Source organism: Hyperoodon ampullatus (genome assembly GCF_949752795.1).
Source record: "Hyperoodon ampullatus genome assembly, chromosome: 13".
Lineage (NCBI taxonomy): Eukaryota > Metazoa > Chordata > Mammalia > Artiodactyla > Ziphiidae > Hyperoodon > Hyperoodon ampullatus.
In genome coordinates this window covers 6,845,625-6,858,686 of record NC_136926.1, presented here as the reverse complement: position 1 = coordinate 6,858,686, position 13,062 = coordinate 6,845,625, and the positions used below count along the sequence as shown (strand labels likewise).

The 13,062-nt window shown below is 45.6% G+C and overlaps 2 protein-coding genes across 2 annotated transcripts in view; both read left to right on the top strand.

The window, feature by feature from the left end:
- ATP6V0A2 (ATPase H+ transporting V0 subunit a2) overlaps positions 1-3,876 on the top strand; it is a gene marked incomplete at both ends in the record, with an annotated part of 35,523 nt that extends 31,647 nt beyond the window's left edge. The window contains 3 exons of the mRNA XM_079717711.1: positions 961-1,078; positions 2,967-3,138; positions 3,777-3,876. Coding sequence (XP_079573837.1) covers positions 961-1,078; positions 2,967-3,138; positions 3,777-3,876 — 390 coding nt within the window. The remainder of the gene's footprint in view (positions 1-960; positions 1,079-2,966; positions 3,139-3,776) is intronic.
- Positions 3,877-8,028: 4,152 nt separating this feature from the next.
- The window catches only part of DNAH10 (dynein axonemal heavy chain 10), a gene marked incomplete at its 5' end in the record, with an annotated part of 152,217 nt that continues 147,183 nt past the window's right edge, over positions 8,029-13,062 (top strand). The window contains one exon of the mRNA XM_079717271.1: positions 8,029-8,403. Within this exon, the coding sequence (XP_079573397.1) occupies positions 8,029-8,403 (375 nt within the window). The remainder of the gene's footprint in view (positions 8,404-13,062) is intronic.

The following is a 13,062-nucleotide window of genomic DNA, read 5'->3' as shown; positions in this document are numbered from 1 at the left end:
CATGGCCTTTTCGCTGTGCGTGCCTCTCTGGTGTCTCTTCCTCTTCTTATAAGGACACCAGTCCTATTGGGTCAGGCCCCACCCTTATGACTTCATTTAACCTTACTTACCTCCTTAAAGGCCCCATACCCAAACACAGTCACGCTGGGGATTAGGGCTTCAACAGAGAAATTTTGGGGGGAACACAATTCAGCCCGTAACAACTATGCGATACAGGGTTAGATGGCAGAAGAAGCAGTTCCTCCCAAAGAAGGGAAGCACAGTCCTGGCAGACAGAACAGAGCACGTCTGTTACTCTGGTCTGCTTTATTTTCTTGGAAACTTTTTTGGCTGTCCGATGAGGACTAAACAATTTCTTACAGTCAACCTTTTATAATTATTATGTAATTTAGTGTTTTAATTTGGGACAATTAATAATTAAGTTTTTAAGATCATAAAAAAACAAAAAGCGGAGCTGGAAACAATGTGGGAGCCATCCTGCTCAGTGTTCTGCAGCCTTTTCACTATCAGGGACTCTTTTATAATTTCCCCTTGTCATACTTGTATTAAGATGCCCTTATCTATTAAACACACACACACGCGTTCACAGTCTCCTCATCTTGTGGTTGGTAGATGTCTGTTTCTCATTACACGTTTTGTAATTACTAAGCGTACCTCAAGAACCTCGCTGGGCTGCCTGAGGGCCGTGGGCATTGTGCCATCACAGTTCTGGTCCAGCCACCCTCGCCTTACGTGCAGGACCGCGGCCTGGGGACAAGGGGGCGGGAGCTCTGTGGGTCGGGGAGCTGGTTAGTGGTGGAGTTGTGAGCAGAGCTCTGTTCCTCACACGCCAGCACATCCTCACCCGTATTCCAGAAGCCAGTCCTTTCACTGTCATCCTGAAAGCGGAGCAGACTTGTAGCTTGTGGAAGTAAGCATGTCACGGGTGGAGTCTAACACATGTTGTGTCATCTCTCTCAGTTTAATTTTGGAGAAGTATTAATGACTCAAGTAATTCATTCCATCGAGTACTGTCTGGGATGCATCTCCAACACCGCTTCGTACCTGAGGCTCTGGGCACTCAGTTTGGCTCACGCACGTAAGTTTTGCTTAGACCTGTAGCTCCCAAACTCCGTGTCGAGACACCCCGCAGCGCCTCGGTTAACTCATGGGGGCACCGTGGGACATTGAAAAATTTTGAGGGAAAGGGCACCATTTTTCGGATACTGTGTGAACAGGGACTTGTTAAGTTGTTTGGACTTGACTACTGCACTGGTCTCCTGGTTATTTCTTTTGGTCTCAGGGTGCTGTGAAATAAATCACTGGGACACACGAGGGGCTTCAAGGACCGAGAAGGCTTGGGAACATCTGGCGTAGGCATTTTGCTCCCTCTGCTCTGACCATTATTGTTTTTGTTATTACTGTTATTGTATTCATGCTGCCTTACCAAGTGAATGTCTAGTTTTGTCAAGCAAGTCCTAAAACAATGCTGATTAATAGTTTTGTTGCGTGGATTTCAGTTACCTGCGTTTAGTTAAGTCTCAGCAGTCCCCAAGAACATGGTTGAAATTTCAGTTACTACAGTAAAAATTGTGTGTACGGGTACAAAGTGCAGGCTTCACTGCTGGCCCTTCAGCCCTCAAGTCACTATGTAAATAGCACAGACGCGCATCACGATCAGAGACCAGCTGCATCCCTTCTCTCGGAGTCTGTTGCGGTTGGTCCCTGCGCACCCGCTGCTCAGTTCACGCGCAGACAGCAAGGCGCACGGTGGTGCTGGCTCCTTGTGGGCCGGCGGTAAACCCACATGGCATTTAAAAACGGATCGCTGAACCGAGGGAATTGGCCAACAGAGATGAAAAAGTGCAGCAGAGGAAGAAACAGTGATGTGCTGGAAGTGAAATGCAGACGGAATGTCACTGGAGTTTAGGGGAAAGAGCTGACATGGGAGTGGTGGCACTGGTGCCATTCGAGAGGCGAAATCTGCAGCCAGAGGAACTTGGTGATGTACACAGTGAAGATGCAGGTGTCCCAGAAGTGGTGCCACAGGAACTCCAGGAGGTATTTCAGGACATTGAAGGTGCAAAGCATACTGTGTTAGAAGCTGATCCAAACTCAGAAGAGAGTCGGACAGCCAAGTAGGATGCCAGGTATTAGAGAAGATGCTCACTCCGTGTCAAGGTGCCTAGCAAGCCCAAGTCACATGAGAAGAAGGCTGTTCAAACCACCCTTGATAAGTTCTTCTTACCAACCCCCCCCCAGCAATTGAATGCTCAATGTTTCTAATGTTTTAAGAATAGATTTACTCTTTTTTTCCATTTCTCTGTGCATTTATAACCAACAGTAAGAGAGTTTTAAATGTTTTGACAAAAATTTTGAAAGGTCCCAGAACAGTTGTAATTTTTCCCAGTGACCATTAAGGATGCTTTGGACGGTCATTGTTCAGCTCCTGCATTACTGTGCAAAGACTGTACTTGGGAAAACGACTAGATGATAGAGGTTTTTGTTACATTGATATTTTTGTAAGCATAGCCGCAGGTCTAGAACTTGCTGGCTGGAGGGGGTCCATCGTCTTCACATTACAGAGGAGGAGGATGAAGCCCAGTGAGGGTTGGTGCTGGCGCAGGGTCACCCACCTGGTCAGTGAGTAGCTGAGTCAGGACTGACGCCCGGCTTCCCGCTGCCTGGCCCAGTGCTGTGTTGGGACAGAGCCAGCCGGACCCCTATTTGGGTCAGGATCTCTCATTGGCAGGCAGGCAGGCCTCTGATTTCTCTGGAATGTCAAGTCTTCCTCCGTGTTTGAGATGATCAAGTTGCTGGTTAACTTTTACGTGGGAAGCCGATTACGTCTATCTTATATGGGTGTGTATTTATTTTAGGGATAACAATTCAAAACTGTTTCAGAAGGAAACCCAGTCTAACTAGCTAATCGAAGTGACTCACTGAAGGTGAACAGAAGTTAACTCTGCAAAATGCTTGTCCTGCAGAGCTATCTGACGTGCTGTGGGCCATGCTGATGCGGGTCGGCCTCCGCGTAGACACGACCTACGGGGTCTTGCTGCTTCTCCCGGTCATTGCTCTCTTTGCAGTTTTGACCATTTTCATCCTTTTGATCATGGAAGGGCTTTCTGCATTTCTTCACGCCATCCGCCTCCACTGGTGAGTTTGGAATTTAGCTTTGGAACTGTTACTTAACAAAAATCTAACACCCTACTCCCCCAGTACATACATCTACGTGTAACAGTTCCAGTGATATGTATATGTATACATATATTATTTAGGCTAGTTCTCCCCTTCCTGGGATTGGGATCTGTATTCCGATCCCCTGAGTTAAAATTGTATTTTGTTTCTGAGCTTTTGTCACCGACACATAAAAGCAAGTTTACGCTTGCTGAATAATTTTGTGTATTTCATACTTTTGATTCACTTTGGGTCTGACAGGTTGCTTTATCTTATTGTAAACCATATTTCTTAATGTTTTACAGTGTATATCAGATTACTTGTCTGTGTATCCAGTTACTGAGGAGAGAGAGGTTCCTAATACTCATGTGTATGTCCATAGGGTGGGAGGTGATGTGAGGTGTCAGCGTTTTCTTCATGAGAAAGCCAACAAAGGGCTGATGTGTGTGTGTATTTTATCTAAGTAAAAGTATTTGTGCCAAGAGCATGTATGGAATGAAGCAACTTCAGAAGCACAGGAACTTTTTTCTTTTTTAACTTATAAATGTTGTTTTAAGAAATGTAGCAAGTGTTATTCAGAATCTTTCATTAATACATGTTTTTGTTTTTGTTTTTAGGGTAGAATTTCAGAACAAATTCTACGTTGGTGCAGGCACCAAATTTGTTCCTTTCTCACTCAGATTACTTTCTTCAAAGTTTAGTGACGACATGGCATGACCATATTGCCGTATCCAACAAGCTTTCAGATTTAAGGAGAATTATCATGTTGTAGAATTTCCTTATGTTATATTGACGATAGGAAAAATTCCATCTTCATTAACTGCCTTATGAGATAGCCAGATGATTCTGTAAGATATACCTCTTCCTCATACGTTAAATAATTTTGTAAAGTTTCTCAATTTCAGATATATAAATTTCTTTCAGTTTTTATGATGAGCAAATATAAGTTAATGCCAAAAGTTATGTTAAAGTTATTTTAAAAAATATATGCTTTGGGGAGAGAAGCCAATTTTGAATGGCTAATTGAAAATGGTCTTAAATACTTGATTCCTTTTCAACTTATTTTAAAAAAAACTAGAGTTATTCTGTCACCTGAAATTGTCAGGTAATATTTTCCAACAGCTGAAGTTAAGTAGTTTTTAAAAAAATTTAATGATGGTTAATCAAAAGATTCACATTTATTTTGCTTGGTTAAAAGTATGCAAACTTTTTTTATCGTATGCTATCTAGAATTACAAGTAGAATTGTTTCTACGATTTTGTCTTGTTTTAATAATTGGAGAAGATGGGATAAAATAACATACAACAAATGGTTATCCCACTTGTATATTTTTTTAAAGACTCTTATCCTGTTATCCTTACATAAAACCAATTATGACAATTGTATGTTTGGGAAGATAAACTGTGTACTGAGCCTTAAAATCCAGTGTGACTATAGAAGATGTAATATGGATATGACTAGCTTGGCTGATGTTTCTGAACCAAAAGGGGTTTATACTGAGTGAAGGAAAGGTAAAAAGTAGTATTTTGTATATTTTTATAATAAAATATAAATTAAGATATTTTACCATGAAGAGGTTGCACCTATCCTTGAGAAGAGTATAATTATAATGATTCACTTTCAGACTAACTTGAAATAAATGTCTAATAAAGGCATTTAGAGTTAAACTTTTGAAAACTATTTAGATCAGTTGAAAACCAATTCTTACTAAGCCATTAATATATAATCTTCAGATTAAATTCATTTTTTCACTTGACATTTGAGTCAGTCCTGTTGAACATTTTGATCTGTCCTGTATTCTTGTAAATTATGTTCATTTTTCATATTTTACTGTAACTGATTTTAGACAATTACTTTCAAAAAGAAACCTGCAGTATTTTTGCTTTCTTAACATTTTGAGTAACTCACATGAAGAGGCCCGCTTGTCTCCTTCACCTTGCCTGGTGGTAGAGAGTTTGGGGTTTTCATTACAAGTTAAGATCATGGTAGCCCTGAATTTAAGCTTATCTTTTCAGGTAATTTCAAGGCCTATTTGCTGAGAGGCATGAATTGAACATCATGACATAACTGTGACTCTGACATTAAACCTTTTTTTTTTTTTTTTTTTGCGGTACGTGGGCCTCTCACTGTTGTGGCCTCTCCCGTTGCGGAGCACAGGCTCCGGACGCGCAGGCTCAGTGGCCATGGCTCACGGGCCCAGCCACTCCGCGGCACGTGGGATCTTCCCGGATTGGGGCATGAACCCATGTCCTCTGCATCAGCAGGCGGACTCTCAACCACTGCGCCACCAGGGAAGCCCTGAACCTTTTAAATTGTGGTAAAGATTCCATGCTACTCCTCTCATATGAGATGCTGTCCCTCATAATATCAAACATAAAACGATGCTGATGAAACTCTTAAAAGTGATACTGCTGGGCTTCCCTGGTAGCGCAGTGGTTGAGAGTCCGCCTGCCGATGCAGGGCACACGGGTTCGTGCCCCGGTCCGGGAAGATCCCACATGCTGTGGAGCGGCTGGGCCCGTAAGCCATGGCCGCTGAGCCGGCGCGTCTGGAGCCTGTGCTCCGCAACGGGAGAGGCCACAACAGTGAGAGGCCCGCATACCATAAAAAAGAAAAAAAAAAAAATGATACTGCTGTCAGCGTTAAGTTTCTTCAGAAAGGCACTTGGGCACTTCTTTTGGGTGAATAAGAAATCTGAATAATGCCTTCCGGGTTTCAAATGTGTCCCTCACAAGTTCTTATTTTTATTATTTTACTCCAAGATGGTAACTAACTCATCCTTAGGAAACCCACCATTTTAACTGACTAGTAAACTGACTAGTTAACTGACTAGTAAACAAGAGATGTACAGGATCTGCTAGAATTCTTTTCTGTCCCTATTGGCAGTTGTCACGGGGGCCACTTTTTAATTCCAGTGAACGCCTCTATCAGGGCATAGAACAGAGGGTGAAGAGTCACTTTTCGACTGAAACCTATGCAGTACTGTAGAACGTGATGGTATAAAAGACGGATTGTCAGTCCTAATTTTTGTGAAAGAACTCTCTAGAATTACAGTTTGATGGTGTCTTTTAGGCACCAAGGTCAATTTTCTTTCTTAATATAAAGCTGCTGGTTCCAGTGTCATGTTACCAGAGCAGTTGCTCTGTTTTGTTTGTTAAGCTGTTTGGTAGAACTATTATGTATACGGTTTTTAAGACATAACTTCATTCCCTTGATAGCAAGCATCCAGAGGAAAAATGGTCAGTTGTCTGGATGATGCTAAGTTAATCTGTTTATTTTCCTAACACTAAAAGTCACTACTGCCACATCTTCCAGTTTTCATTCAGGTGTTCATCCTAAAATAAAAATCCAGGGAATTTCTTCAGTAAAATAGAGTTTGATTTCGCCCTGCAAGGGTAAAGAAGGTCCTTGTGGTGATGTGATTGTGCTGAGTTAAGGAGTGCAAAGGGGGTTTGATGGGGGTTATGCTGAGCCTGTGGCCTGGCAGTTTATCGTGGCTATAGGACTTTGAGGGGATTGCCTTTCACTGAGTGCCACTCCGTCCTCATTTCTGGAATGGGTATTTTATAACAACATTCTGATCTGAATTTTCATTCTGCAGCAGTTTAATAAGGCGTAGACTGTAGGATAGGTAACTCTTATGTTTATGAATTAAAAATTCAGACACTTTAGGGCCTGATTCATTTTGGAAAACAGAAATAAAAATAACTTCAACTGTTCTGCAGTCTGCATTAAAAAACAACTTTATTAAAAATTTAAAGCCAGGTTTGCTTGCATGCCATCTGGTATATCTCCAGCAAGGTTATTAAGAAATCTTAATTCAAGATGATGAAAATAAGACAGTTCGGAGTAGTAGTTTTCCAACAGCCAGGCCAATGATGCTGAACTTTGGTTTAGAATTTTAAGAAATACTTAGAACATTCCACCTGTTCCTTGATGGGAAAATCCAATAAGAAGGCTAGGTTCTTAGGGTCAGCCCAGTAATCTAGGGGCTCATGAGGGAAAACAACTGAACAAGTTAAAGATCCACAGATGTATGAACGGACACATTTGCATCTTCCCATCAGTATTGAACTTCCCTTTAATAATGAAAAATAAATTTCTCTCTATTTTTGAAACGTGGGTGTTTTGCTTTATTATGCTTTGGATTGGCTACAGAGCTGAAGAGCTCGGCTTCTCCTACTCTGTAGCCAGTGTCCCTTCTTGGGGCTCCCCCTTGCCTGATCCTGGTACACCAGAAGGAGCTGGCCCCTTTTTGGGAGTCTTCGCTGTGTATTTGCTCTTCTGACGCCCTTTGATCCATAGCGACCCGAGGGCTCAGACTATAGTCCTTTTGCCTCGCGTCCAACTTTGCCTCTTCCACCTCCGAGATACCGTGACCTTGTCTGTCACGTATCTTGCCACTGTTTTCTTATCGACAAAGCGGGCAGGACAGTCCCAGACGCGGTGGCGGTTAAGAATCACAGGAGGCCCGCATGCAGCACTTACAAAGCTCCTGGCGCACCTCCAGGTCTGCAGTCGGCTGCCTTCCTACACGTCTTTCCGTCCCAGGGGCTTGCGTGCGGCCGTCCGGCTCATCTCGGTCCTCCCAGGCGGAAGGGGGCGCCCATCCGGGGGAAGAGCCCTGGCCCTCCTCCGCGCGCAGGCTGGGGCGCCGCAGTCCCTCCCCAGGGGTCTCCGCGCCACCCTCCCGGGTCCCGCTTCACGCTTCTGAGAGCGCGGGACCCGGGTGCAGGGGCGCCCGCGGACCGTGGGGCCCCGTGCCCGCGGCGGCCGTTGCCGGGGCGCCTGTTGCTAGGGGTGCCTTTACCACAGACGCCCGCCCCGCGCTCCACTCCCAGAACCCGGTGCTGCCGGCTCTGCGGCGCCATGGACGACCTACGGGTGCTGTGGATGCGCGACCGAGTGTACGCCGCCTTCGGCATCACAGACCCCCAGCTCTTCGAGGAGTTGCTGAACCGCAACGACGGCGAGGTCGAGGACCTCATCCTGCACTTCCTCAACCAGACCAGCGACGAGGAGGGCGCCGCAACTCTCTTCTTCTACCGCAAGGTGGTGCCCGAGGAAGTGGAGGTGGAGATCGGTGAGCCCTGCGGCCGCCCTCCCGCCGTGCCCCCTCCTGCCCCGTTCCCCGCCTCACCACCGCGGGGACTGCAGACCCCCGCCCACCCCGCTCTTGGCCTCCCGTGCAGTCCGCAAATGCTTATTGTCGCCCACCGTGTGCAGGCACAGTCCAGCCACTGGGTGAACTGGACAAGCCCACTTGGAAAGTCAGACCGTGAATGAATAATCACAGCAAACAGTCACTTAGCGCTTACTCTGTGCCAGGTACAGTTCCAAACGCGTATATCAGCTATTAATCCCATGAAGTGGGTGTATTGTTATCCCATTTTACAGATGAGCAAGCTGTGGCACAGAGAGGGTTAACTAGCTCATCCACACAGGTCATAGTAAAGACTCAGAAGAATATGTGTCGCTGTCCAATGACTTGTCATAGACGGATAGAGAAGTGGCCCAGGAGCTGAGAGGGTCAGTTCATCCTCACTCTCTCAGATGGTGACGGGGTCTCCCCGAGGTGGAGGAGAGTGTCCCTTCCTATCTTCCCAGGCGCCCGACGTGCTATTGTAAAGTAACACCAAAACAAGGTTTAAAAAAAAATTACAGTAGATTTAAACGTTTATGTTGAACAATTTAGCATCTTAAATAAAAATAATGGCAGTGACTGATGCCCAGAAGCTTCTGTGGAGGTGGCTGGTCCAGACCAGGGACACAGAGACGGCCTGGGGTGGGGGGATGGGGAGACAGGACAGAGTGCAGGGGACACTCAGAAAGGAGACTGAGAGACACACAGGTTCTCTCCCAGTAGGAGCACCAGTATCAGTGCAGCTGTCATGGACCGGGTGTGTGTGATGTGTCCCATCAATGTCAGTCTCCTGTGCTAGTGTCACATCTTCACGAGACTTCTGGATCCCCTACGGGACCTTTCACAGGGTGGGATGGCAGAGCCAGGCAGAACTATTTTTTTCTTAAAAGGCCGTAGGCACATTCATTCATTCATTCATTCATTTATTTTATTATTATTATTTTTTGCAGTACGCGGGCCTCCCACCGCTGTGGCCTCTCCTGTCGCGGAGCACAGGCTCCGGACGCACAGGCTCAGCGGCCATGGCTCATGGGCCCAGCCGCTCTGCGGCATGTGGGATCCTCCCGGACCGGGACACAAACCCGTGTCCCCTGCATCGGCAGGCGGACTCTCAACCACTGCGCCACCAGGGAAGCCCGGCACATTTATTTTAAATGTACATTCTTTGCACAAAATAATACACATATTCACTGTAGAAAAATCCAAGCCCATAAATAAACAATAACAAGTTGCTAATGACACCCAGAGAGATGACCCTTGTAACATTTGGAATCTAACTCTATCCCCATTGGAATCTAACTCTATCCCCACCTCCCTTCCCCGGCAGACCTTTGGACCTGGATGTTACATTATAATAGGACCTTGAATTTAGACTCTCATGGTCACCAAGTGAAATTCTGGATACAAAGATACACTAACAGGATTGACTATTTTACATGTACCATATTTCAGTAACCCTGATTTTGTATACTTAAAAAAATATATATACCAAGACCCTAAGAAATGAATGCAACTTGGACTTCTTGTGACCTCTGAGGGCTTCTGTTAATAGTTTGTGGCTGTTTTCTGTGCTGTGTATACGACCACATGTTCAGCCCAGTATTTCCTGGCAGGATGCCCCTGTTCTATGTGAAAGGAGACTTTAGTCTCACTTCTGAGGGTCTCCCTGCTTAATTCCTCCAAAGCGTCCTCGGAAATCCCCCGAGCGCTATGTCTGTTTCTGGTCTGTCTCTAACCCACCCCTCAGCCCACCCCAATGTTCTTCCTCTCCTTTTCTGAGTCTTCTCACTGTCATCACATCTTGAGAATGGCAATGTATTCCCTGCTGAGGATGCCGTCCCCAGAAACCCAAAGCTACTGCTCCTGGGGGCACTAGAATGGTGTTGAGTGTTGGGGGTTGGGTTCTGGACGGAGGTGGGGAGACGGGACCTCCTCCCCAGCTCCGGGTTTCAAGTTGTCACTCACCCTCTGCTTATTAAGCCTGCAGACTCACAAAGACCCTTGGACAGTTTTATTGGATCCTTTATGGGGTCTCTGGTTTGTCCAGAGGACCTGGAGTGGGGTCAATGCATGTCCCTTCATCCCTCTTTTCTCTCTATTTCTGCCTCTCCCCTGGTCAAGACTTCTCTCTGCTCCTAGTTAAAAATTATTTGAACGGAGACAGATGCTGGCAGGGTGGTCTTGAGGAAAGAGGGGTGTCTGGACCAGCAGTAGCTAGTCCAAGATGCTGTTCTAATAGCTAAGCATATGTTGTTTCTTGATATAATAAAATGGAATCATCCTGTCCATATCACTTGATAACTTGCTTACATTTTTACACAGTAATTTTTAGAAATTGCAAAATTACACAGTAATTTAAAAATTACACGGTATTAAGTAATTAATACTTACTTCCAGTAAGTATTACTGGAAGATGTTCTCTTAAAAATTCACATAACATAGAATTTAGAAACACAGAAAATAAAAAGTGAAAAAAGAATCCTTCACTCTTCCCTCAGCCTTGCTCCCGTTCCTATAGGCAACCACTAGTGGTAGTTTGGCGTATATCCTGCCAGATCTTTTCTCAGAGCAATCTATCTATCTATCTATCTATCTATCTATCTATCTATCATCATTTATATCTTTCCAGATAATGGTATGTATATAATGATAATATGTAGATATATAGAGAGAGTTCCTGAGATCATAAATAAGATCACTCTTTATATAGTATGTTGTGACTGGTCCTCCCTCAAAGATATCTTGCAGAATTTTTCACGTCAGTACCTATAGATCTATGTAACTTTATAGATGTACCATATTTTATTTCTCCATTCCCTAATGAATGGACATTTATCTTTCCACAGTATTTTATTTTACACACAATGTCACAATGTGCGTCTACCTTTGTACCCTTTCGGTATTTTGTAGGAGAGATTTCTAAAAGTGGAACTGTGGGTCTGGCGGGTGTGTGCATTTACAGTTTGGATGGGTCCTGCCAAACGGCTCTCTAGAATGGCCCTCCCAGTCCACACCTGGCAACGGTGATGAGGTGTCCGTTTGCCAACATCCTTGCCAACATTGGGTATTATCGTTAAAATTTTTGCCAACCCCAAAGATGAAAGGTGGATGCCCTTCCTCGTTCTCATGTACATTTGTATCATAATTAGTGGAGTTGGGCCTCTTTTGTTTATGCCTGATGGTCATTTATATTTCTTTGGGGTGCTTGTAACTATGTGATCATCCTGTGTCCTTCATCTCATGGAGAATTTGCACAAATCTTTCTTTCATGTCCCTTAAGGCTGTTTCCAGTAACTGGGATGTTTCTGTGGGACTGTGTGTTGGTTCGCAAACCACCCCCATACACGGAGGGCAAGGAGAGACCAGAGAAAGAGGCAGCCACTCCGGATCAGTAGGTGGTGGTCTTGGGCGTGGCTGGCCGAGATCACTGCCTGCCCGCCGGCATCTAAGAGTTTATAGAGAGGCCTTGCCGGGGTTCAGGCACCCACACTGTCTGGCGGTCTCAGCCACACCTGGTCTCTCCAGGTGCATTCTTGAAACGGCTCCCACGGTGGGCATGGTGGGCAGAGTGGACATCCCCAGGACAGGGCAGGGGCAAGGGGCCTCTGATTGCCCAGGGTCAGCTCGCGGGTCGGGCAGCAGTCCTGTCTTCTCGTTGACCTCCTCTAGCCGACTGTAATAGGCACGGCTCTCCCGGGACCATGGACCAACCCTCAGTGCCAAGGACAGCAGTGGAACAATTACGTTTTTTTTTTTTTTGCTTTTGCTTTATGTGGCTATAAAGACGGCGAGACTCCTGGCCCGTCTGAGGAGGAAGAAGAGGGAGAAGAGACCCAGTCGGCGGATAGAGCATCAGGTCTGGAATTGGGAGTGAGTGGCACTGGGGGGAGGGGTCCGCGTGCCCAGACGGGAATCAGTTTCTGCTCTTTACTTCTGTGAAGCTGCGACTTGGTAGGAAGTACAAGGAGAAAGTGCTGGGTGTGCACAGGTTCCTTATTAACTGCCTGGGGCTGCCATGACCAAGGGCCACAGACTGTGTGGCTTAGAACAGGTTCCTTATTAACTGCCTGGGGCTGCCATGACCAAGGGCCACAGACTGCGTGGCTTAGAACAGGTTCATTATTAACTGCCTGGGGCTGCCATGACCAAGGACCACAGACTGGGTGGCGTAGAACGGCACTGCCTTGAAGGAAGCAGTTGCGGAGGCTACAAGTTCAAAATCAAGGTGTGGGCAGGCCCTGGGGGAGGATCCTTCCTGGCCTCTCCCAGTTTCTGGTGGCTGTAGGCTTCCTTGATGTTCCTTGGCTTGTAGACACATCCCTGCAATCTATGCCTCTGTTGTCACATGGCTGTCTGCCCTGTGTGTGTGTGTGTGTGTGTGTGCACGTGCATGTGTGTATGCATGTATGTGTGCACGTGTATATGCATGTATGTGTGCATGTGTGCACGCACACATGTGTATGTGTATTTGTGTGTGAATGTGTATACATGTGTGTAGACATGTGTATATGTGTATTTGTGTGTATGTGTATACATGTGTGTATTTGTGTATGTATGTGTATACATGTGTGTATATATGTGTGTGTTTTTATATATAGTGTATGTGTGCATGTGTGTGTGTCAGCATGTATGTGTGTGATTGTGTGTATTTGTGTGTGTGTATACGTGTGCGTGTATGTGTGTGTGTATGTGTGTGTGTGTGTGTGTGTGTCTGAATCACCTCCTTTCTCTCATAACAACACCAGTCATTGGATTCAGGG